Source organism: Lonchura striata, chromosome 6, assembly GCF_050655825.1.
Source record: "Lonchura striata isolate lonStrDom1 chromosome 6, ASM5065582v1, whole genome shotgun sequence".
NCBI classification, from domain to species: Eukaryota; Metazoa; Chordata; class Aves; order Passeriformes; family Estrildidae; genus Lonchura; species Lonchura striata.
Genome location: NC_140708.1, coordinates 14,923,312 through 14,949,812, shown reverse-complemented (window position 1 = coordinate 14,949,812; position 26,501 = coordinate 14,923,312). Strand labels below are relative to the sequence as shown.

The following is a 26,501-nucleotide window of genomic DNA, read 5'->3' as shown; positions in this document are numbered from 1 at the left end:
TAATTTGAACAATATTAATCTCCTACATTATAACCCATCTTCACTGACATAAACCTAATGCATTACTGGAGTTACAATAGAAAGAAATAAGAAAAAACCAAAACACAATGTCACAAGTGAATTAGTATTTAACCCACTGATCATAAATCACAGTGGGTACATCCTCAGAGAGAGGAAGCTTTTATCAGGATCCTCATGAAGTGTTTAGAGAGTATAAAAATAGGACTTCCTCCTGCAAAACACCTGTTAAAGCCAATAACTTTAAGGTAGCTCCTAAGTGAGGAAAAAGTTCCTAAATGTTCTATCAAGCATGAAGATGCCAACATTTGTCAAAAAAAAAGTTTTTTATGTCAAAAACACTGCCTTGTGCTTCTTAATTCTTTTAAATAGTTCTACCACTACATACCTACCACTACCCTATATATAATCTACTGAAGATATACAACATTTATTTTAAAAATTTCTAAACATATAAGACTGCTATCAGAGTCTCAGAGCTATCAAATCAGACAGCTAATGTTTGTGTTCAGAATTCAGTGTCAGATATGCCAGCCCAGAACAATACTTGCTAAAGCAGCAAATCAGGGTTTATAGTGGTAAGTAACAGAGAATGAAGTTTGTATATCAAACCCTCTAATAAACAAGAGGAAATATCATATAAGTTCACTCTGTCATCCTGAAGATGGAATTAATTTTTGGTATGCCCCAATAACGAAATTCCTTCTCACGTCAGAAAAACCTGTTTTTTACATGCAAAAGGTGGCATCAGATCTTTGTGAAAGGAATGAAAAGGCAGAAGTCATTCCATAGCTCGAACATGAAAATAAAGTTGTTTGTTTGCTTTTGTGGAAAACACATGCAGAAATGTTGTGTTGTCAATAACAATAAAAATACTCTATAGAAAATAGAAATGAGTGACAGTAAGTGGAGGGAACCCCATTCCCTGCCAGGCTCCTGTAACTGGCATATGTGTAAAGTGAAATTAGATTCTATCAAATAATGCTTCTCCATCTGCTGACACTCTGCATCACCTGTGTTCCCTTTCTCCTTTTTCATTAAAAACTTCATTAAAGGCTAGGCACTAGATACTTGTGGGGCTGATCTGAAGAATAAGAGGGTTTTTTCCCCATAAAACACACGCTACCTTTGCACCCCCTACCGGAAGAACAGCCACGAGCAAAGAGCCTGCAGAGTCTCACCACGGAGATCTTTCCCCCCCCCATTACCCAAATATTACCACAGAGGAGTTGTGTTCATCTTAAAAGGGTCATTTCTTCTAACCCTGTCACATCGATTGGATTCTAATCAGAATCTTTACTGACTTTAGTTCGAGACAGCAAAAAGTCCACAAACATGAAAATACTTTATCATATTCTTGCAAGGTAACTCAGGTTTTTTGTTTATTTGGGTTTTGGTTCTTGTGGATTTTGGGGTTTTTGTATGGAGTTCCCTTGCGCTGAGTAGAAAGGCCATTTAAATTTAAAAAAAAAAAAAAAAAAAAAAAAAAACAAAAAAAACTCTAGTGGCAATATATATCACTAAATAATATGTCCAGCGGACAAACAGTTGCTAGCTAGTAAAAATCAGACCTTTGTTATCGATGTACAGAAATGGCTGTAGCAGATTTTCTGTTGTGAGGCTGGCAAGTCCTTTTCCAGAACCTTCCCTCTCCAAGGTAAGCAGCAGATCACAATATAATATTTTCGTTCTTATCTATAGTATATTTTACTAGTATAAACAGTAACCCAAGGGAATTTTTTCATGTTACTTGGTATAAAAAAGGTGCTTAAATAAAATTATCCAAGAAAGCCACCGAAGAAGTTTGTCAATATTTGTCAATCCCAGTTTGTCAAAGGCAGCAGTAAACCCTTTAAGAGCAGCTCTGCTGTTACATTTATAACCAGGAGGTGGCATTAAATGGCCACAAATCTGCTCCCAGTGTCCTTAACTGCTGCTGCCAGAGCAGGGAAGGGTCCTGCGCGATTCACACAGCGAAAACATGAAATTTAGGTTACCCCTCGCATAAACTCCCTGGAATTAGAGCGATGTAGTCATTAACTAATTCGTGTTACAGTAGCAAGAAAAAATACTTTATTTCTTCTCTCCCGTCTCTTCTCCTTGTACAACCAACCCATGGCATATCTGCTCTGGCTTTTTTGAAGCCCACTGAAACCACAGGACTGAGAGGGACCCCGTTAGTGTGTGCAGTACTCTCACGTGGGGCGGACCTCAAAAGCTCGGGAGAATTTCAGAGGAACGGGTTCCATGATCCTTGCCATTTATTCACATCATCTCCAACGATTCCCACTGGGGAAACTGGGGATGCGATGAGGCTGAACCCTCAGCTGGTGTCCAGCAATTGCGAAAGGCACGCTGCCACCTTGCCTCTCCCCTGCGGCGTTTCTGTGTAAGTCCAGGGATGCAGCTCTATCGGTGGCCCAGGAGCAGCTTGCCAGGTTTTACTTTGGACAAGTCCTCCCAGGAGCTGGTGCGCAGACAGGAGCCCTGCCCGAGGGCATGGGAAAGCTGCCCAGTGCACACCGAAAGCATCTCGCATGGCTGTAGCCTCGGGGGAAAAAAAAATCCACACATGCACACCGACACCAAAGAGCCTCCGAGCCCGGGCTTCCCGCCCGCGGTCCAGCGGAGCGGCAGCAGCCCCGATCCCCGCCGAGACCCGGCTGTGGCACACCCTGCCTGCGGCACCCGCGCCTGCCAGGGTGCATTAGAGCTGTCCCGTGCCATGGACGGAGCCGCGGCTCGGGGTGCCGGGAGCAGGCGGTGAGCGTGCGGCTCCGGAGCGGCGCTCAGCCCGGCGCTGGGGCGCGCACGGCGGCAGCGCTCCCAGGAGCACTGCAGCAAACGGCAGAGCCAGGGCCCCGCTCCCCTCGGCCTGCCACATCCCCTCACCAAGTTTCAGCCCCGCCATCTCTTGGAAGATAAGGGCTTGGCTGCCACGGGGCCAGCTGTGAATCAGTCATACTAACGGCATGCAAACACATGATGCTCTGCCAGGAGCAGTTGCTGTCTCAACACAGGCTGTGGTATGCTGACATAAAAGAACTTAGAAACAAAGAAAAAAAAAAACTTTTTTTTTTTTTTACTAAGCCAGCTTAACATGGCTGTTTCATTTACCCTTTTTAATGAGTTATTACTCCTTCTCAGTAAAGCCTTCTCTTATTTAGTCTAGTGTTGTCCCCAGCCCATCACAACAAACACATCCGGGAGAAGAAAAATACCATTTACTAAAGCAGTACAACAAGAGAAAAAAAAAAAGGCATCCAAAACTCCAGAATGGCAGGATCAACTATTCATGATATTTCAACTGTACTGCAGGATAAGGTGACTAAGTGAATACTGGAATTTCCTTCTTTCTGTAATCATTTACCTGCAAATGCAAAAGAAGACTCTTGCAAGGAACAACCCAGTTATTGGAGCCATTCTGTATCTTTTATACTATTACAGAGTAAGTAGCAATTATCTCAATGATCTTTAACCTTACCTCAAAGTTTATGTGTAGTCTTGCTTAAAAAAGAAAGATTAAAATAGTATATTTTATTCCTGTATTTCAGATAAATAATTCAGAGGTTTCTGAGTTTTTAGACATTTGTTTTGAAGAGAAGGTGCTCCAAAATGATAGACATGTAAAGAAGAGAAAAGCTTTGTCAATCCTCATGGCAGCCCAGACAAAATGAATATATGCATGCAGAGGGAAAGCAGGGAAATAAAATTCAGGGTTGGAAGAAGCCTTGCCATTTGGGCTGCCAGTCAGCTGGATCAGCAGAGCCTCCTGACAGCCTCCAAATCTGCATTTCCTTTTCCTGGGGCTTGGTATGTGAAGGACAGGCTGAGACCAGCTCCCAGCATGACATGAGCTAGATGTGGTCCCGAGTCACACCTGGATGTACAATATAAACATGGTACAATATAAACGTGTGATCTGGGGGGTGCTTAGGTGTGACCCCCGTTACTGCTGCCTCAGACTGTGAGCCCCATTACTGCTGCCTCAGAAAACATAAGGCAGGGAAAGGCTTCGAGTGAACAGGCAGTGGCAGGTCGATCCAATCAAGAGCACAGCGATGCTCAGTTTGTAGCACATGAAACTGCTGAAAGATTGAGTGCTCAGAGAGACTTAGGGAAATGCAAACAGAGCCCCCGGAGGGGACCCATTTTTCAGCAGGTCATGAGCAAGCCAATAATGATTTCCACTTCATTTGTATGTGTGCTAAACATACTTGGCATTACTTCAGAGACTGGGGTCAAAAGTTCGATGGTTGCTAAAGGCATTGTGCTAGAAGATGCAGCTGGATAGCTGCTAGGGGAGGGTAAAAGCCAGGTTTGCACTAACCCTTACCCCTGCACTACCCTGGTGGGGTTTCCCAGCTGAGATCCATTATATCTGCAACTGGCACACTGAAAAATGGCCACAAAGTTCATCTTGCATGGTACCTCATTGCCATGATACATCAAAACAGAAAAGCAGAAAGCAGAGCAACTAGGGCCAACATTCCTTTTAAATATCTCAATAGCCTTTCCATGCTGCTGGTCTCCTGGGCCAGCAAGAACCTCTTTGCTCCTGACTCTCTTCAGCATGTCCACCAAAAACGTATCTAAGCACAACACACACAAAAACCAAGTCACAGACACATGAGCTGAGGGAGCAGCTCCCTCAAACAGCCATTGCCACAGCCCTGTGGCAATTGAGGACACTGCACCATGAGCTGCTCACTGCTGGCTTTGCTGTAATGCAGCAGCAGAGCCAGGCCCAGCACTACCTGATGTGCCTTGAGCCAAGGGATGCACTTGGCAAGAAAAAGGTTGGCCAGCCAATAACTTAATTTCTTGGAGACACCATCAGCATTTAGCCTCACTCTTCAGGCTTTGGTGGTCTGGTAGACTCACAGTGTCAACATCACATGCTCAGAGATACATGGTGGAGTTTCCTCCTACCTCCAGAGAACTCCTTGAACTCCATGACCTCCTTATGCTGCCCCTTATGGTCCCAGTAACACTTCACTGTGCTGCCTGGGGATGAATGGAAAAGAAAACTATTTGCAAGCACGGGTTTCTCTGCTTAAACATGATGACAAAGCTACAGGAAAAAAAAAAAAAAAAAAAAAAAGAGGGTCAAGTACATAAACACAATGCTACAAATGCCCCTTCCCACAAGCACTCCATTTCTTCTTGACTGCCTTGCCTTTCTCTGAAACATAACTGAGTTTCAGCACAAAATTTGACTTTCTTTGCATTGAACTTGCAGGAAAGGAGGACATTTATGTTGGTCCCAGGTATATTACATTGACTGTGTTTTCCAGGCACAAGTAGCCCCATGGAAAAGAAATCTTCCAAGGGAACAACAAGCAGACTCAAGGGAAATGGAGGAACAGAGGCTTCCATTAACTCACACAGGGCATGGCTAAACAGAAGTCAGGTACTGAATATTGGCTGGGGACAATAGAGGCTCATTTTTCAAAGACCCCTGTGCAACTGTCTTGAACGTGACTAGGAGCTTGCAATGTGTGTTCTAAGACTGTAAGCCTGATAGATATGCATTGTCAATTTGACTTTTCACAAGGTGGGGAAGAGTAAAGAAAACAAACCTCTCTTTTTTTAGTAACTCTCCTCTGCCTTTTTCATAATTAAATTCACCATAATGACCACTGTACTAAATCTAATAAGAAGTCCAGTTTCTGGTTTCCATTGGCAGCCACTTGCACAGCTCAATTTAGGCAACTCACTAAAGCATAAGAACAGTATTGTAAGGCAACCTTCTTGAGTCAGTAAGTAAGAAGAAAAGCTTACCTAGAAAGTACTAAATCACTAAAATTGATTGTACCCTATTCCTTATGCTCTGATTCCACTGACAGGAAGGCTCTGAGCTGGCTTATTTACACATGCACTAGTGAACTCATTCACACACAGCTGCTTTCCACCTCAGAGCAATAAAAATTAATAATCAAAATAATTAAACCTCATCAGCCTTCAAGCATTTGTAAACCCCAGAGCCCCATTGCCAGATCCTCTAAAAATGCATCAGCCTTCCCATGAGAGAGGCTGGGGCTCAATTCCTGCAGGGACTGGCTGCCAGAACTACCGTGGTGCCTGGTCATCACACTCCAGCAACAGATTATTCCATGCTATCGACCCTCCTGCTCTGGGTTAATTCTTTTAATTGTCTCACCACATCTTTTCCCATTAGGCTGATGTAACTTGTTTTAGCATACGCAGATTGATTTATGATGGCACTAGGGATGTTAATCCGATGCCTGCTCCCAGTTAATGCACGCACAGTGAGAGATGCAGGGCAGCAGTCTCCCATTTGGGAGCTCCAGCCTTTTGCCTTGAAATCAAAGGCAGCTTCCCAGAGAGAGCAGAATTACAGTACTCCAGGAACAGTGGTTTCCACTGGTGCTATGGGTAAGTCAAGGTCACTGCATCCTGCTCTCAATTCTCAAGTGCCATCTTTTTAAATATAGCAGCAACCAAGGAAATGGAAAATCTCTTTAAAAGTTCACTGTTAGGAAACTATTGGAGCCTACAGAATTCCTAAAATCTTGTCAGGAGGTAAAGAGGTCCCTTCAAATGCAACCTCATTTGTCTCCTATTAAAACCAGTTTCCTTCACAGTGTATGTTCAACATCCTTTAGCTCATTGCTGTGTGTTCCCTACATTTCCCTTTTAATCAAGGGATGAGCGCATAGTACAGAAACTTGCACAGAGCAGCCTTATGTTTCATACATACAGTTTAGGTCATGAAATACACAGAATACATAATGTTTATATAGTATGAGTTGAAAAACAGTTCTCAACAGCACCAATAAAAATCACAAAACTCCGGGAGAACCAAAGTACTTTTTCAGTCTGTTGCATGTTCACAATTAAAACAATTGAGTACACTAAAAACAATTAAGTTCATCTGCAGGTGCTACCATCTTACTGAAAGTCAAAGAAAACTTACCCTACAATTTTGTGGGTTTGGGACAAAAAAAAAAAAAAAAAAAACCAAGGAAACAAAACAATCAAACAAACAAAACAAAAAAACTCCCAACATATCCACTGTACCAAATTGCTTAAGAAAACTGCAATTCTGCTTCTGAATCTGACCTACATATAACCAAGCATTCTTTGGGATTACAACTGGGACACCACCAGTCCCATCACATTTTGACAGCAAAGCCCATGCATTTTCCCACCTCCAAGCAGGCTCAGAGCAGGAGTTGTCTCAACTGTTTCTCCCAGGTATTCCTTCTGCTACCTAGTTGGTCCTGCCTAGGTTAGTAGTAAATAGACTTCATCTCCTTAGATTTTCAAATCCTCCAGACAGCTTCCAGTACAATTTCTAAACACAGACTTACTAGATGTGCTGTCAAATCACACCACTTTTTATGAAGTTTATTCCACTTATGATCTACTTTGCAGTTTGGAGGGCATAAACATGCTCGGGCTGAGACACTAATACTAATTCCATGTGACTCCAGCCCAAGCAGGGAAGCAACAGGTGGTGTTCCACCCCTGAGAGCCAGTCAGCTCAGTCCAGATTTCTAATGTCAGGCACCTCATTCTTGCGGCAACTTCTGACAACAGCCTTCATGCTAAGAACAACTTACAACATTTTCAAACAAAACAAGAGACAGCTGTACAAGTGTCTCAGCACATGCCACAGCTGAGATGGCCACAGTACACAGAGTATCCCCATACAGTTTCAGAAGGCTTTAGGCATTTGCCCATACAAAGTAACATCTCACCAATCAGAAGGCTTCAGGTGTCTACCCATACAGAGTAACATCATTCCACTTCAGAAGGCTGCAAGGATCTGCCCTTCTTGCCCTTTGGCCCAGCCTTTTATACCCCTGATTGTTCATGCACTGCACCTGTGAGCCTCTGCTCCCTTTGGTGTTGGTCAGTGCCCTGGGCACTCCCTGGCTCATTGCTGTCACTGCTGCTCACAGCTGTGCTCATGGGGATGAGGCTTGGCCACAGCCCCATCCCAATTATCACAGACTGTGTGCCTACAAACAAGTACCTTCAGATGGTTCATGAACAAAAACGAAAAAAAACCCCTAATGTATTATTAAGTACAGGCTATTATTCAACTTTATTAAAAAAATACCAATACTAATACTTTTGATAGATCTAAAAGCACCAGCAGGAGTCACTGCCCTTTGTACCTTGCAAAGAAGAGCCCCCAGCTGACAAAGGCCACACATGGACTATAGACTGCTCTGAAGCTGCAATGGAAACAGAGACTTCAGCAGATACTCCCAGTGAAAAAAAGCACCACAAAATCACTAACTTCACTCTTCAGCCTCTACTGAGAACCAGTTCCAAGCCTTCACTCCAAGAGCAGTTTCACAGTGACATCAGTGGCTCATGCCATCCCAAGACCAGCTGCAGGCTAGCAGGCTAAGAATCAGTCTCGTAACCTCCTGAGGTGGAAACCCCTGATTTCCCTACCTAAATTTGTGTGACTACTAATCCCACACAGCTACAAGGACCTTCAGGGTGGCTTCAGTCTCCACTGGCTTTATCTGTGCTGTAGAAAGGAGCATTTTTTTCCACTTCTTTTTAAGCACTTTGTTTTGAAACACCACAGCTATTCAAAATGTTAAGGCACAGGATGAAAGCTACAGAAGCATAACTTCTTATGAACTAAACAGTGCACTGGGAAGATATGAGCAAGTCTGGTGGCAAAAGCTGCCACAGACAAACCTAACATACAACATATGGACAGGAGTAAATATCTAAGGCTTAGATATTTAGATACATTAGATATACATGAGTATTTACCTAGGTTTATTTTTTCTGATTTCCTTAGGTCAAATGGGAAAGTAGGACCCACTACAACTCTGTGTTGAATCCTGACACCAATGCCTAGTTCATATCGGAATTTTCTCCTTGGCAATAAATTTGTAGAAAGGCATTACAAAATTTCCAGATAGCTGAGCTTTTCCTGATAGTGAAATTTTACTTAAAGAGTTAGAAGATACAAGCTGACTTGTATCCTGTCACTGGGATATGTCACTTACAATGTATCTTTCAAATGTATATTTAATTATTTCCCAAGATATTTGCTTCCCCATTTAACTAAAACATTCATATTCAATTCGTTCTGTTTTGGACAAATGAATGTCTTTGCAGATTACCAATCCAAAATATCTGACAAGTTTTTTGATATATCATTCTTCTGTAGTCAGCACAAGGAGAATGTCCAGCATGATGGAAATGCACATTTGAACAGTCAGCAAACTAAATTGCCAATCTGACACCACTTTTAAATCCTGAGAAAATATTTGAGCATGTGGAAGATGTGTTTCCTGTATCACAGTTTTGAAAGGCTGTTAAGCAATGAGGAATTTGATTTGGACTGCACCAAAGCCCCAGAAGTTGAGCAGAGATGAGTAGCTAATGGAGAAGGATGTTAAGAATCAGCAGCATCCAAACATTCATTCAGCTCTTGTTCCCTGCAAAATTGGATCAGAAATGAACTTGAGGAGTCTTGGGGCAAGGACAGATTCTGTATTTTTACAGCTGAAAAGATGAAAACTGGGATAAGTTTGGGGGAGGAAATATACTTTTGTGGTGGGTTGGAGAGCATTTTGACAGCCTTCCACAAAAGAGCAAAGACATGACAGGAAAAAAAGGGTGTTCAAGGACCAGGAAGAGAAGCAGTCATTGGGAGGAAAAGCATCTTCCCAAAAAGCTTCTTGCATCTGGGACTAACACAGGAAATGTTTGAAGAATATAAAGAAGAGAAAAAAAGTGGTTTGATGTAATGCACACAGCAGACATAGGCTTAGCAGGAACAAAACAGGAAAAGAAATTTCAGACTGAACATCAGGAGATTATTCAGGCCCTGAATTTTATTGGACATATAAGTATTCTCCAAGAGGGAAAACTGAAATTCCATTCACTGAGCTATTTACATATTCAGAAATTACTTTGTCATAGAGAATACCCTGTACTTTTAGAATTGGAAGACACACCATCATTTTCTAGTTTTCTTTTAACTCTAAATGAAGAACTATCTCTTACAACTATCAAAAACATCAACTATTGCTAGAACTGACATAAACTTAGACACAAATCCTTGAATTGTTTTTTCTCTTATTTTCCCTATCTTCTGCTATTTTTCCTTCCTCTCTAAGCACTATTTCCAAAGAATGAAGCAGCATGAGGTATGGGTATAACATTAATTTTAAAAATCCTCCCTGATCATTTCACCATTCCTCAAAGTATGACAACCATTAATCAAAAGCAGTTTTGCCTATTGAACAAAGCTTTTACAGAAGTGGAAGGACACACCTTCATGTACAGTCTCCATCCCACATTACACCTGCATCACACAAGAACTTTTGACAGAGATACAAGACACACAGTCTCCCCAGAAGGTTGTGGCTAATCCTGCTAATCACAAAAGTACCGATGGCTAGAGAGGCTAAGGCTTGTCCAGCCAGAACTGCCAACCAGCCCAGCTGGAACCCAAAGCAGAACCAGGGGCACCAAGCCCTGCCTGGCATGTCCCTGCCCAGTGCCACCTCATGGCACCACCAGCTGCTGGCAGGATTCCCTCTTTGCTCTCCAAAGCTCCTCTGGGTGCTTCATGTGCTTCTGTCTGTACTGTGTGTCCATCTGCCTTGGCAACAAAGGTTTCAGAGCCCAACAGGAAGAGCAGGAACCTCAGCTACTACTGACCTACTGCAGTATGTTAATGGACAATGCAAAATACCCACTGTTTTCTCAATAATTACATTCATGACAATAACTTATTGGCTGCCATTTGACAGCCTGACCGTTCTCTGCACAAAAATGCATCTGAAATTAAGTTGCTGAAAATGGACCTTACCTTCAATCTCTTCCATTTTCCTCTACCACACTTCTAAAGATTGTAACATACTTGTCAAAGTAGGTGAGCCTCTCCTATTTGGCAGAATCAGATTAGCAGGTCTTCTAATCAAAAAAGGAACACATAATTAGTTCAGTCCTAAGTGCTAAATGTATTGCCATATCCTGAAGAGGGCAAGCTCTCTACTGCAGACATTAAGTACTCAGGCTATTAGGAGTATTAATATTTTGCAGACCTGGAAGACTCTTAACTCTCTGACTCATTGTGTTTGGACACCTCATAGCAAAACTTTTTCTCCTGTAAAGAAGGGCTTCTAAGGATGCACAATTAACTCAGTTCCATTCCTGAGAGCAGAGTGCATCACAGCAGTTGTTGCTTCTCTCTCTCTCTTTCTGTAAAATTGCCCTGATACAGCATCAAAAACAACTGTCATTTCAAAGCACAAGGACTATCAATTCAGTAGGTAGCAGGACAAGCAAGAGCAGACTGTACACAAGTAATTTTACCTGTTTAACTACTTATATATTTATTTTGATGTTTGGAGAGAAGCCTCTCTGATTTTTCCAAAATTCCCAATGGAGGTAGGTGTTCTTTTTTAAACTGATTGTTAGAAATGTGATCAACTGGTCATACTAAACCCTACTTTACCCTTACATTCAATTTAAACTGATACCATCATCAGATATAAAGGTTTATATGCTCACATATGTTATATATTTTCTAGGATTTTTTTTTCTGAAATCTTGAAGATCCTAAGTATAATTTCTCTTCCTGGGCCATGGGCTCTTTTGGATTCAATAATAAATTCCTTTTTATTTCCAAATAGTCATCCTGAGCTATTTTTCCTTCATCTACAGCCTCTAGAACAAAGAAGGTGGTAGAAATCCTAGTGCAGTCATCCCTGTTCTTTATACAGATCCAAAATCTTCTCTATCTCCTTGATATTAACAGTGGCTTTCCAAACCCGCATGTTCTGCACTGGAGGGCAAATGAAGTACATCACCTCCTCCGCATTCCTCCTCTCAAACTAAATAATTGTCACATCTCTGGGCTTTGGGATAAAAGCACAAAATTTTAAAAGTCATCTCATTTCACCTTAAAGTCCCTTCCTAAATATAATTATAAATTTCTAAGCCAAACACCAGGGATACTTTTTTTTACTTTAATTTACTGTGGGTCCATCAACTTTGACCACACTCGAAGGTACATTTTCTCCCCATTAGTTCTGTCTAGTCAAAGAAGCTCACGTAGAGATGACGCATCTCTTTCAGATAAGGGTATCCGCTGATTTGATTTACTAAGGAAGCTAAATTTATTATGCAACATTTTACAAGTATAATTCTGCTTTCTCTTGATGGTAATAAATTCGATATCAACTCCCACGAGACAAGAGAACCAGTCCTTTTATTATCCAGACATGACCCCCAGAGCCAGATTCCATTTTAGAGACGGGAAATGACCATATCTCTGATTAAAAGGGAAACTTTAATCAAATAAAGTGCCTCATCAAGCGAGAGCCAAGATTCCAATACTCCTGAATGCAGCACAGCAACGATCCAAAGTCATATCTGCCCCCAACCCATTACTGCCTACTGCAAACGTGATATCCATCCTAAATGGATGCATCCTAAATGCAGGTGCATCCTTCAGCCATTTCCTCATCATCTGGGTAGCTGCTCCTCCCATACTCACAGTCCTCTGCAGAAACATGTTCTAAAGAAAGCTGCCCCAGGGGTCTGTTTGAGGAATCAGAGGAGGATGGACTTTGTAGTGTTTAGTTTGATTTTTTCCCAACTAAATCAGTCTCACAGGTGACAAGTATCTTGACTCCACGCAGTCAGCGCAGCCAGCCTTGGCTTTTAGCTCAGTACCCTTCCAGTTAGACTCTTCTATTCCTTCAGACACTTTCCTTCTACACCCTGAAATTAGCTTTTGAAGCATTTAGGATAATAGCTTATTTAGAGTCCCAGGTCAAGAGCTTTATCCCGATTGTCACTGGTGCGTTTCTGCAGTTTTACAGTGGATATAGTACATGAGTCACAACGGTAACAGTGACAATATGGATGTCAAGGACTCTTGTTATTTTAAATATTCTCTAATGTTCTACTTCTGTACAATTGGATGTGTATGCTACTCCAAGCAGGGATCCATCTTAAAGTGTTTCTGGCCATCTAGAATGGTTTCTTCAACAGAGCAAGATACAAAAACTGACAGATAAATCAGCTCCCTTTCAGCTGTGGAAGCCCGGCTACGCAAGCAAATGAAGTTGCCCAAGCTCCACATCCATTCAGGAACCGCCCGGCTGAAAGATGGGATTAGTTCATACAGCCTTCTGCAGAGATCCTCCTTGGATCAGCCCACATGTCATTTCTGCTACAGGAGTACAGATATGCTGCTTTGCGCTAAGGAGTACTTCTCAATATCAAAGCCTCTGCACCGGGCGAGGCTCCTTGCTCCGCAGCTCTTCCAGCTGCCACGCTGGCCCGACAAAATGCGGGCAGTGTCCAACCGCGCCTGAGGATTATTTCCCTGGCGTTTGTCTGAGTGTCAGAAACACGCTCGCACGCAGGAAGACAGTTATTGTGTTGCTCTCTGATGTCCAATAAAGCTTCCGTGGTCTCACGCCCCCGCTGAGGCGTGCCCACAGCCCAGCCCTGCCAGCCCCGTGCCCGACGAGCCCAATCTCCCCGAGCGCCCCCACACCCTGCCCTGGCCAGCTCCCGCGTGCTGGGGAGCAGCCCCGAGCAGCTCTCGGGTTAGACGGCGGCAGCACAGCGGCAGAGCCCGTAAGCGCCGACCTCCGCAGGCGGGCCGGGCGCCGCTGAAGCAGCGGCGACGCAGGGCTGAGAGGACACATGGCCCGCGTCGTCCCGGCCCAGGGGGAAGCAACCGAGAGCTCCGGGAGGCTGCCGGAGAACCGGGCTCGCTACCAGCGATACGCGGGCGTCCGCAGCCAGCCGCGCCGTCGGGCCCCCGCCTCGGGGGCGGTGCCGCGTCCCCAGCGCCCTCCCAGGCACACCCCCGGGGCGGAGAGCCCCGGCGGCACCCCCGCCCCGCGGTCCCCTTACCGCGGCGGGCAGGGCTGCCGTCCCCGGCGCGGTGCAGCGGGCGGGGCGGGGCGGGGCGCGGAGTGCGGGCGGGCGGGCGGGCGAGCGAGCGGCGGGGCCGGCGCGGTGGCGGGGGCGGGTGGGGTTTCCGTGCGCGGCGCTTATTAGTGTGGTGATGGAGGATCGGCCCCTCGGAGCCGCCTGGCAGCGGCGGCGCGGGCTGACGGCAGCCGCCCGGAGGTGAGCGGCGGCGGCTCGGGCGGCTGAGGCGGCGGGGCCGCCCCCGCCGTGCCCCATGCGGGCGGCGGGGCGGCGGCGGCGGCGCTGAGGGCGATGTCGGAGGCGGGGGGCGCGGGCCGGGCGCGGGCCGCCGTGGAGCGGCTCTCGGAGGCGGTGGGCGAGCGGCGGCGGCGGCTGGGCACCGCCATGGGGGAGGCACGGCGGCAGCGGCGGCTGCTGCTGATGGTGGTGTGCGTGGCGCTGCTGCTGGACAACATGCTCTACATGGTCATCGTGCCCATCATCCCCGACTACATCGCGGCCATGCGCGGCGGCGGGGGCACCGCCGGCCCGTCCGCGCCCGCGGGGGGCAACGGGAGCGGCGGCGGCAACCGGAGCCTTCTGCCAGCGCGGTACCCGCCGGCCTCGGGGAGCAACGAGGACGTGCAGATCGGGGTGCTGTTCGCCTCCAAAGCCATGCTGCAGCTGCTGGTGAACCCCCTCAGCGGCACCCTCATCGACCGCGTGGGCTACGAGGCGCCGCTGCTGGCCGGGCTGGCCGTCCTGTTCCTCTCCACCGCCACCTTCGCCTTCGCCGAGAACTACGCGACGCTGTTCGCGGCGCGCAGTCTGCAGGGGCTGGGCTCTGCCTTTGCCGACACCGCCGGCATCGCCCTCATCGCTGACCGCTACGCCGAGGAGCCGGCGCGGAGCCGCGCCCTGGGCACGGCGCTGGCCTGCATCTCCTTCGGCAGCCTGGCCGCTCCCCCCTTCGGCGGCGTCCTCTACGAGTTCGCGGGCAAGCGGGTGCCCTTCCTGGTGCTGGCCTGCGTCTGCCTCCTCGACGGGCTGCTGCTGCTGGTCCTGGCGCCGCCCGGTGGCACCGGGGCGCGGGCCAACATGCCTGTCGGCACCCCCATACACCGCCTCATGATTGACCCCTACATTGCCGTGGTGGCAGGGGCCCTGGCCACCTGCAACATCCCCCTGGCCTTCCTGGAGCCCACCATCGCCAACTGGATGAAGGATTCCATGGGGGCCAGCGAGTGGGAGGTGGGCCTCACCTGGCTGCCCGCCTTCTTCCCCCACGTGCTGGGCGTCTACGTCACCGTCCAGCTGGCTGCTGCATACCCACACCTGCAGTGGTTTTACGGGGCCCTGGGCATGGCCATCATCGGTGCCAGCTCTTGCTTGGTGCCTGCCTGCAGGAATTTCGGGCAGGTCATCATTCCCCTCTGTGGCATCTGCTTTGGCATCGCCCTGGTGGACACAGCCCTGCTGCCCACCCTGGCTTTCCTGGTGGATGTGCGTCACGTCTCTGTCTATGGCAGTGTCTACGCCATTGCAGACATCTCCTACTGTGTGGCGTATGCTCTGGGGCCCATCGTGGCCGGCCAGATTGTGCACACCATGGGCTTTGCGCAGCTCAACCTGGGCATGGGGCTTGCCAACGTGCTTTATGCCCCTGTCCTTCTCTTCCTCAAAAACGTCTGCCAAATGAAACCCTCTCACTCGGAGAGGAACATCCTCCTTGAAGAAGGACCTAAGGGACTCTATGACACCATCAAAATGGAGGAACGCAAAGGCATGGGTAAAAGCCTCCAGCCAGCGGGCGAGATGGATGAGAATGGCATGGGCTCTTACCACAGAGACCTGAAAGGGGTGTCTGAGGAGGACTCATCCGACTATGACTACAGTTAGGTTCCCCCATGTGGCTCAGACCCAAGAACAAGGAGAGATGTGGGAGAGAAGCAAAGTGGGGGATGAAAATGTTACTGCATTATGTTTCTGTACTGACGTGCAATATCTACAGTTTAACCTTTGTCATGATGTAATGGCTTTCTTCTAGACTTACTTTTAATCAGTATTTCCCTCAGCATTCTGACAAGGTGGAGGGGGTGGGAAATGGGAGACAATACTGAAAAAAATTATTGGAGTAATCATTAGCAGAAATCTGAGGGGAATCTTTCAAAAAAAATCACCAAAAAGAAAACAAAAACCCAACAGCTTTGTAGCTGGGGTATAATTGTGCAGAGTGTTCTCAAACTGAAACTGTGTGTGACATACTGTATATCTCTGTAAAAATTATGAGAAAAGCAAAAAAGTATGTGTAAAATTTCAAATGGTGTATTCAGGGACTTAGTAAATCTTGTGTACATATTCTCAGACTTTCAGTTGGTTTCCTATATTTAAGAGCAACAGCTGTCTCATTTTATTCTTCCTTGGGAATAAACTGAAGTATTGTACCTTTTTTTCTCTCTTGTGCTGCTCTCCGGTAAGTGCAATATGCTGTATTATGTTGAAGTCCAAGTTACAAGAATAATACGATCTGAATAAACAGAATTGAAGGGGACCGATTGTCTTTTGTTTTTGAGGGCTGCTTGAGGAGGGAGCTGGTCGTGCTCAGTGTAACCCTAAAGTAACAATTTCCCAGAGCATAATTCTCACTAGCTACCAAAATGGCACAGGAGAAAACCCCAGTACAAAAGGTTCTCATTCATTCTTCACAACATAACGGGTCTGAGCAAACAACATCGTACTGCAACCGTGCAACTGCTTGCTTTAAAAACAGCTCCTTGAATTCTCATGTGAATTCAATTTTAATTCCCCAAAATAATGAATTTCAATTTTCTAATATTTCAAAAATTACATCACCAGCAGTTAGAGGTACAATGCTGGAAGGTGCCTTTCTCAGTGCTAAATGCTGCCCGAATTAAAAGGCACCCACCTCAGTGACTCGACAGGGATTAGACAAAAACAAAAGATGGGTGAAACCCTTCATTGAAACATTTGCAAAGAGTGGAAACCTTCGATTCATTTACAAGGGAGCCAGACTGCATAATTTGCCCTATAAATTTCTCTTAATATAAAATGAAATCGTTTCTTTTAATTCCTAACCCAATAGGAAACAAAATTAATTACTTGTAACCGCAAAAGGGGCAAAAAGACATTTGCAAGCGGCCGTAACACCTATTAAAGGGCTCCCAGCCGTCCCTGGGGCTCTGGGCGCCGCGGAGCAGCGGCCGGTCGGTTCCGCTGAGCTGCGCGGGTCGCACGACTCCGCAACTCCCGCCGGGGAGGCCGAGTCGCTGCTCAGGCGGCGCAAAACTAATGAAGACAGCGGGATGGCGCTTTGGCACGGGGGTTCGGCGAAAGAGCAATGGCCACCGCGGTGTGAGGCGGGATCCGCTTCCCTAAACCGCAGCCGCTTCTTTGCGGTAAGCGGCAAAAGCGGGGCGTCCCCCAGGCTGCCGCCCGCGCTGCCTCCCCGAGCCGCTGCTGCTGCCGGCCCCATGGCAGCTCCTGCAGAACCCGGGCCCCTCCCGGGACCGCTGCCGCCCCGTCGGGGCTTCCACCCTTCCCCGCCGTGATGCCGGCAGCCACCGGCAGCGCCGCCCGCCCGTTCGGCCACCGAGCTTTCAGGAGCCGCAGATGCCCCACAGCGACACTTCTCGACATCGGCGACAACCCCTGCGGCAACGCGGGTCTGCGAACACAGCAGCCCCTCGGGGCTGGACTTGCCGCTGCCGAGGCTGACCCCGACGGCCCTAAGAACGCCGGCGAGCCTGGCTGTGCCCGACTGCCGCCGCCCGCCCGCAGGGGACACGGGCGGCACTGGGCGCAGCAGCCGCACGGGCACAGCGGGCGGGCAGCAGCGCAGGCAGCAGCGCCTGTTGCGCGCAGCGGGAGGGGCGGTGGGGCCGGGCAGGGCAGGGCCGGGCCGGGCCGGGGAGGAGCCAGCGGCGGCGGAGTTGAGCCGCCCTCCGCACGCCCCCACCCAGAGGGGACCTGGCCGCGGAGGAGGCGGCGGTACCTTGGACAGAGCCGCTGCGTCTTGCAGAGCCCGCCCGGCAGCCGCTCCGGAGCTCCCCGACGAACAGGTACGGGCGGGCGGGCTGCGCGCCCCGCGCCTGCCGCTGCCCGGACGGCGCGGCTGCGGGAGAGCCTGGGGCCGGGAGAGCCTGGGGCCGGGAGAGCCTGGGGCCGGGAGAGCGGCAGCGGGGGCGGTGGGTCCCGCGGAGTGGAGCCGAGCGAGCTCCCTTCGCCAAGCCCGGCGGGTTAGGCGGCACCTACGGGGCCGCCCGTTTTGCCGCCGCCCAAGCGTCCCGCCGCGACGGATGGTACGGGAGGGAAAGGGCTCCTTCGGGGCTGAGGCTTAGGAAGGCTTCGGGACGCACCGGCAGCCTCCGGCGGAGCGTGAGCGCTCCCCGACGGGTCGGGCGCTACCATGGCCCGCAGGGAGCTCACGGCCGGCGACAGGGCGGGTCCTGCTCCGCTGGCAATGTCCACTGCCGCGGCAGTGCGCGCTTCACACGTGTACTCCTGACAACGCATACGTTCCTCTTAACTTCAAGCATAGGTTCCTGAAAACTTTAAGCTTATCCTCCTGATAACACTGAGTGAGGAGTAATGGATGGGGACTGAATGTATTGCCCCAACAACACCATATACTGCAAGCTGCCTCCTGAGTCCATCATGTCAGAAAAGCTCAAGTATAAGCACATGGGCTTTAGTTCTTCTCTGCTATCTGCTCATGGAGAGATCAGTGCCTTTTGTTATGGAATTGAGTCGCTGCTCTGAGCTGTGGGGAAGGCCACCCGGCTCCCCAGCCTGCTGTGCTCGAAGCCACTGTGCTAAGCCTCTCACCCTGGCCCTCCAGCTAAGCCAGCTGTAAATAAAAACAGCTAGGATTTTTATTTTTTTTTCTGCTTAATAACTTTGAAAATGTACCTCACAGCTTTCTAGTGAGCAACTTTGAAGTCATCTTCAATTTCTGCAGGATTTTCTCCTGTGTCAGTTTTCTTCTCCTTTATTAAGCAAATACAGGATTGGGTGTGATGCTAAGCTGTCAGCACTTGAACCAAAGACAAAGCCTCCGTTCATCCCTACAACAGAGAAAAGCACAGTTCAGGCTACCACTTCCAAACTCTTTATCACACTGTTTTTACAGATATGCAGGGCTGTTAGTAGTAGCACTTCCTAGAGACACTGAGCCAATATAGACTTCTAGTCACCGTGACACGATATTGCAGTTTGACAAAAAAGCATAAGGAAAGAAAGAACAAAAGTGACAGCAAAAAGAATACCAGCATGATTTTTCCTTTAAGGGAGTACAGTTTGAGGGGCTCTAAAGACAAAATGGCTGCTCTGTATTTGAATGCAGGTGGGGGCTGAGGCCAGCCCATAAACAACTGGGCAAGCCAACAGTCTTCCAAGAGTTACAGGACGTGCCTTATTTGAGGTGCTTTGAACCTGTGTTGTAGGAATAGAGTGAATGGCTAAGTGATGAGCCCTGTGCAGCACACGAGGGGGAGTGGAGCAGTGCAGCGAGTTAATGTGGCCTTTCCACAAGGGACATCGTCTCTCTCCTGGGTTGAAATTGTAAGCAGATGACAAATCAACACGAGTTTGCTGTATAGCTCATTGCAGGGCCCCAGGGACATCTCTGAACCTTATACAACCTATTTCACAGCACATGGCCCCAATGACAGCCAGTGCAGGACAGGGAGAGGACAGGATCAACACAAGGTGTCAGTGACCACATACACATTGGCAGAGCCATGCTGAAGCTGCAAGGCTGCAAAAGCCAAGCTAATTCCTCAAGAGAGGAATAATCCACAACCATCTCTGCCCTATTGCTAAACAAAACTCTTCAACTCACTTTCATACATTGTAGAGTTTAATACAGATTATTCTTAAAAGCTGTTGTAGAAATAATTTCAGCACCCTGAATGTAATAATTCCAAAGATTACAAAAAAAAATACTTTCTACATAGTCAACACATGTTGTCTTTTATATTTTGCATATGCACAATGCAAAGTAATTAGAAGAAAACAAAAAAAAAAAACTTTTAATCCGTCAAGACCTGACTGAACACAAAAAATTCCCTCTGCTTTAGCTGTACTTATGTACTGTCATAATTGAAGGACAGTTAGTGGTCACTAGTATATCAGAAGAAATAGAAGAAATATCAGATAGCTTATTCCTGCACAGAAAAGGAGTGAAGAGGCATCTTCAGAAGTGAAAACCAGAATAAGCACAGTACAAGAGAGAAACCAGTGGAAGTGTTTGCTGTGTCACAGATCATTTCTGTGACTTTTAGAAGGTTAAAATGTCTCCTTGGATAAGTATATGATATTTGGAAAAACTGCTCTACAAGGCAGCTCAAACCCAGGGTACAGCATCCCTGGTCAGTCCTCCCACAGCCTTCACAGGCAGGCTCACAGGGTCCCCCTGCCCAGACCTATGCCCCAAAGCACTGGTACCCTGTGAGATTCTAGGCTGCAGAGTGCAAAGGCACATCTCCATCAAGCTCCTTTTTACATCTTCTAGCACAGCACCTCACCGTACCCATGGAGCAATGCCATGAAAAATACATTTAAGGGCTGTGGTGCTTTCATATAAAATGGTAATGGGAGAAAAGATACGATCCTAATAGAGAAAACTGCAACATTATTATTACCTGTGTCAACATAAATACATTCAAAGGAAAGTCCTCTCTTTCCTCTGGCTAACATATAATAGTAATACAAAGCACGCAGGTTATGCCACAATAAATTGCAAAGTAAATTACAGTGACAAAATAAACCATGCTGAGAAGGGACCTTTTATGAGCATCAGATAGTTCTGAATAAATAAATTTATAGCAAATTAGACTAACAGAATGTCAGAGCAATCTCCACAGGGCTCAGTTTAGCTACATTGAATGTTGCACTTCTATTTCTCTTCAGGTTTGCATTCTGAAGCTTCTGTATGTGTTTGTGCAGGGAATACTCCCCTCGTACATTTTGGTTATAAATAATGGGTACTGACAGGACTTTAAATCTTTTCTATTTCCAGAACTGAGGCATCAGGCTCCATAAGTGCCCCCAAGTGACTTCAATTTCTGTCCTCAGCGAAAGATACCAAAAGAAATGCAGGAATGCCTGACCTAGAAAAAGACATGCAGAAGAACGAGAAAGATACATGCAGTAAAGATGAAAGAGTAAGTAACTCTTTCTGGGGAATCAAAAAGGAAAAAAGAAGATGACTTAAAAACTTTTCATTCTGTAAATTAATACCATAATAGTAACCCAAGCTCTGTTCTAGAGCTAATTTCTTCATTTCAGGGAATACCAGTTATCCTGCAACAGTTTATAGCCAGAAACCTTGATTTAACACTATGCTTCCCATATCCAAATAAACTCTTTCTCCCAACATCCTCTGAAGAATTACAGTAAATTAAATATCATTATACTACAAATATTTTTATACTACAAAGTCAGACATGGCATGAAATTATTCATGCTAGTACAGCACTATTAAACTATCGCATATGATTCACTTTCAAGCTGGTTTAGAAGGTGCTGGGTGTGTATGCCTGTCAATAGTCAGCCTTCAGGGTTTTTTTCCTAAGCAAGTTATGAACTGCACAGGAACCTTTCCCAGAAAGATTGGGCTAAAGCCAGGTATCAAAAAGAAATACTAGTTAGCACATCTGTTTCCAATGACTGAGAAATCAATGACAGAAGAAATATGTATTGACTAACCTGTAGAATTGTCATTATTTTCTTCCTGGGTGTATTACAGGCTAAGTTGGATTTTCATTTCCATTAATAACAGGTAATCCTATGACACTTTTCATGAGTATCTAAAATCTTTGGTTTCTAGATAGGGAACATAATGCAGCACTGACTTTTCTGTGTATGTCAAAAGGCAGAACTGGTACTTTAGCTCAGAGGACACCCAGTCCCTGCCTACTGTTCTGAGCACTTCCTCCCTGCATGCACTGGACTAACTCTGAGCAGCAGGTGGGACAGGTAACTGCTAATCCTTTCTTTCCACCCAAAATCACACTATGGTCTGCAATCCTTCCTACTAAAATGAATGTCCATTACAGCAAGAACTAGCAAAAAAAAAAAAAAAAAAAAAAAAAAAAAAAAAAAAAATCTGAACATTGCCTACTTTAGGAGGCAATGGGCAAAAATCAAATCAGAAAAATAAAACCTCCAAAAATTTATGGCCTACACTAATCACTAATGGACAAGCATAGCTGCATTAGATGACCATTTCTCAACTAGGCAACACAGCTCCCTCCCTGAGGAACCACACTTAGAGCATCACAGCCTCTTGCAACTTCCCAGTCTTTCATGAATTACCTCCTTGCTTTGTTTTCCTACTGCTCCCATAATTGCTTACTGGTGATGGAGAGAGAGAGAGATGGGGAGACTAAGAGCTGGTCAGAATCCAAATTGATTGTGGATGTGCTTATATACTATTCTAGGAAGGCTAGTAATGTTTTACTACAATGATTGGGTTAATCATCACATAAACAAACTTATACATTTTACAACATCTCTTACTTGCAGAAGTCTTGATGTAATTTTCTTTTTTGGTAAGTCTTGATTTAATCTTCAGCTAGTCTTGATTTAATCCTCAAAGTTCTCTTTGTTCTTGCCAAGGCATCCTGATGATCAAATCTCTTATGCTAATCAGGTCCAAAGTCCATCATCTGTCTTGTGTCCCAATATCTCCTCCTTCTCTTTTCAACCAAAACCACTCATTTAAGGGCCTTATCATTTAATCTCTGCACACACTGAAACAAGCAAGATATCATTATTAATACAGTTATTATGAAAATCATCACATACATACCCGTCTTAAAAATAATCTTTTAGCTAAAACCTTAGCCACTAAAGGCTCAGGCTTGATCTTTATAAACTAAAAACATTCCTGATGGCAGCCACAGGAGGGGCATTACTGGATTTAGAAAGATTGCAAAAAGAGTAATTGCACCAAAAGGTTTGATTCTTATACATGGGTTGATAGGGAGAAACATTTTTAAAGTTTTAGAGTAATTTTTCCCCTGTATTTAAAATTAACACAAAAATCCATTTTCACAGAACCCAGGGGCTCTAATTCTTAGGGTTCCAAGGGTGCTTCAGGAGGGTAAGGGGTCAAATTTGATTTGATTTAAAAATTTTTTGTGTCAATATTTGTGTACAGTTCTGGAGGAACTATGTTCCCCCTAATCTTTTTGGGTTTTGGTAGCATGTGTATTTCTCATTATGAACGTGAAGGCAACATAGAACAATAAAAACAATAAACTTATACTAAGTAAAAATAAATTAGATAATATATACATTTAGTAGCACTTGAAAAATAGAATGGTGATTTAAAATAATGCATTATCAATTTCTCAAATATTGTACTATTACTTATCTGTAGCAATTGGCAAGCTTCATTTTTTTAAAGTGAGGGCTTGGAGAACTATTCCGGGTAAGCCCTCCAAGTTCACTTTAAAAGGAGGTTTAGCATTTATAGGTCCAAATTTGGCAAGTCAGAATGACTTGAGTATAGTTTTGATGTAGAAAACACTTGGGCTTATTGGTATATTTCTCTACTAGTTAAGACTAGGATTTGGCCAAGATCCAGCCTTTAACTGGAAGAGACTTTTTAATATATTTTAAAAACCTCTTATTAATAGTAGCTAGAAAAATAATATATGTCTTGTAAATAGCTATACAACAATATGTGAAGGTTTGTAAATCAGCTGACTTTGTAATTTATCTTTAGTTAAATAGTAGCAAAACAAAAAAAAAAAGCATTAAACGGATTACAACTGATAGCAGTCATAATCTGAAATTATTACCCATTCTTCAGTACTACTTATAAAAATAAAATAGCACAAATTGTTCTTATTTCTATTATAAAATAATTGTAACTTATAATTTAAATGAGCAAATTTTGACAAAATTCATTTAGGCTTTATGTTATTCGCTTGTATAGTAAAGTAATTATATCTTACAATTTAAACAGGTATACATCAACAAAACTTAAAATCAACTTCACTAAAACTTAACTTCAGTAAAACATTAGAAAAATATACTTAAAATAACTTAAAGTAAACATCATTGAGACTAAACAAAAATTAATCTTAACAAGAATTAACTCATTTAAACTCTGTTATTATCAAAAAGTTACTGAAAACTTGTCATATAACAGTTAAACATCAAGGCAAATAACAACTGTTCTGAAAAATTTACAATAAAATTACCTTTTTGAAACTATGGAGTAAAAAGCAAGCACTTAATAAAGCCTACAGTGGGCGCCTATACACTAATTCTAGTTAAGTCTCAAATAACTACTACAAATAAAGTTCAAAGTTTGTCTTGAATCTGAGCTAAGGAATCTTGAATTTATTACTTATCTAATTACTCTCAATGAACTATGCAGTTTTGCTTCTTTATTAATATGTAGGAAGACACCACTTTCACACAAGCACCTCTGAATTTTTCTAGTAACAATCCTGTTAAAAATCACAAATCACAAGTTACTAAAGGTAAATGTTAACAGAGTTAAGATAGTATGTAGCATCAATTGGTATTTTGATGTGCTATAACTTCAGCATGCCATGTAGGTTAGACCATGCTGGTGCCAGGCAGGGGGGCTGCACCCCCTGCAGCAGCTTTTAAAGATTGCTTGTATGAGAAATTTAAGTTTGAGAGATTTAATAAAAGTAATGGGATATAAACATTGAAGGCTAAAACAATAAAAAAATAGTTATATAATACTTAATAGCTCTCCTAAAAAATTCAAAAGAAAATACATTGTTAAAAAGCAAGTACCTGAAAATATAACTGATTTGACTAAGGTGAGGTGTCCCTCAGGGCTTTACGTCTCTATCAAGTATTGCCTTTTCTAGCTGGGCTGCTCCTTCTAATGCTTGAAAGCATCTTGGGCACTTCAGTCAGGGACCATTGTTGGGGGTGTCCCAATGACTCCTATACAAAATTTGAATGCATAAAAATTCCTCACTGTGTCAACACATCCCTCTCCCATAAAACCAGGGGGACAGACAGCACAAAATGTTTACCTGTGGCAATCTGCCCATCAGGCCCTGTAATGCACACGAAGTGCTGTCTTCACAAGCTCTGACTATTCCTACCCACACCAGAGCACTTGAGGCACAGACAGTAATGGCCAATCACTGGGCCATTGGCCTTTTGAGATAACAGTCACATCTGCTTCAGTACCAAGGAGTCCTGCTAAAAAGTATGAGTTGGGCAATTCGGCTCCCAGCCAGGACCACACAGGGCAGCTGAGGAGTCCAAGCCATGAGCTTAAATTCCCCAACCGAGTCAGAGTGAATAGCCCCAGGGAGAACAAACAACCCTCTAATCCATGTGGATGATCTACCTATGATCAGAGCCTGCATATGCTGTCTCAATGGTCCGAAAACTCCTGTGGGAAGCAAATGAACAGATGAATCGAGTAATGTTACTGTGATATTGTTTGATATGTCCAGTCCTGTGCTGCCTGTGGTGGCTGCACGTAGGTCAGCGAGAGTAGTCCGGCGGGCAGGAGCAGAGCTGGTTGGAAGTTGGCATTGCTCCTGATTGCTGCATCAGCTGTGGGATTTGTGACTTTGCATGGTGCTGCTCCGCGCTCCAAGATGAGTTTCCCTGCAAAAGTTGGCCATTCTGGTGAAACTTATAGCGGCATAGATTAGCAAAGTGAGGACCTTTCCAACAGTGAGGTCGTATATCTGGGGCTTTGGGTTTCTGTGCTTTTTGGCAGTCTCTTTTAATGTGTCCAGACTCCCCACAGCCAAAACAAACCAGCTGCTTTCCGGGGGTTAATTTCAGGGCAGCAAAATCATACACTATGCCTTGCCCCATGACTTGATAGGTGATTGCCGTGGTGTGTTGTAGTATCCCCAGGTGGTTGCATGCTTGTATCATTCGGAATAAAGTGGGCTCAGGTTCAGAAGGCGAAGATTTCAAAAGGCAACTACAATTCTCATCAGCATTTTCTATGGCAAATTTGAGGAGTGCAACATTTCTTGCTTGATACTTATTGACTTGTCTCTCCATTGTTTGATTTAATCTGTCCACAAACTGCATATAGGGCTCTTGTGGACCTTGTTTGATATTTATGAAGGACTGTTGAGGGGTTTTGGCATCAGGAACCTTAAGAAATGCCAAATGAGCTGCATCTCTAGGGCTTCTCTTGGTAAGACAGCTTGGCCATTAGGATTGGTATACCCTCCCCACCCTCCCCTGCAAGGTGGTCCATATTTAAGGCAGCCAGGGCTTGGTTTGCATGCCCTGCATACATTGTAATTAAATTCTCCAGTCCTTTGTTCCATTGCACCATAAATATTGCATATTGTGTTGGTGTGAGCAAAAGATTTGCCAAAAACTTAACATTATGAGGACTCATGAGGTGAGTAGTAAAAGTTGCTCTTAATAAATTACAAAAGTAAGGGGACCCCAGTCCACATTCCACCATGATATGGCACAGTTCCTTAATTTCCAAGTGACCTAGGGGCTCCCATCATGGATTTTCCGCCCTCAGGCTGAGTCGCATGGGGACCAAAAAGATTTCTGCAGCAGTGTCAAAGTTTGAC

At 45.3% G+C, this 26,501-nt stretch overlaps 3 protein-coding genes across 3 annotated transcripts in view; 2 read left to right on the top strand and 1 right to left on the bottom strand.

Annotated features, from left to right (window-relative positions):
* LRIT1 (leucine rich repeat, Ig-like and transmembrane domains 1) overlaps nucleotides 1–13,913 on the bottom strand; it is a 66,119-nt gene extending 52,206 nt beyond the window's left edge. Inside the window, exon 1 of the mRNA XM_085582407.1 lies at nucleotides 7,746–13,913. Within this exon, the coding sequence (XP_085438533.1) occupies nucleotides 7,746–7,789 (44 nt within the window). The 5' untranslated portion in view covers nucleotides 7,790–13,913. The remainder of the gene's footprint in view (nucleotides 1–7,745) is intronic.
* Nucleotides 13,914–14,085: 172 nt separating this feature from the next.
* Nucleotides 14,086–16,462, top strand: SLC18A3 (solute carrier family 18 member A3). Its single transcript, XM_021536140.2, has one exon. It carries the CDS (start codon nucleotides 14,224–14,226, stop codon nucleotides 15,808–15,810), a length of 1,587 nt encoding a protein of 528 aa, XP_021391815.2. The 5' UTR covers nucleotides 14,086–14,223; the 3' UTR covers nucleotides 15,811–16,462.
* A 1,316-nt stretch (nucleotides 16,463–17,778) lies between these two features.
* The window catches only part of CHAT (choline O-acetyltransferase), a 39,427-nt gene continuing 30,704 nt past the window's right edge, over nucleotides 17,779–26,501 (top strand). Inside the window, exons 1-2 of the mRNA XM_021536141.4 lie at nucleotides 17,779–17,990; nucleotides 20,951–21,095. Coding sequence (XP_021391816.1) covers nucleotides 21,033–21,095 — 63 coding nt within the window. The 5' untranslated portion in view covers nucleotides 17,779–17,990; nucleotides 20,951–21,032. The remainder of the gene's footprint in view (nucleotides 17,991–20,950; nucleotides 21,096–26,501) is intronic.

Bases quoted from the DNA above. Each gene is read 5' to 3' on its own strand.
- SLC18A3 (XM_021536140.2), top strand. From the start codon at position 14,224: ATGTCGGAGGCGGGGGGCGCGGGCCGGGCGCGGGCCGCCGTGGAGCGG.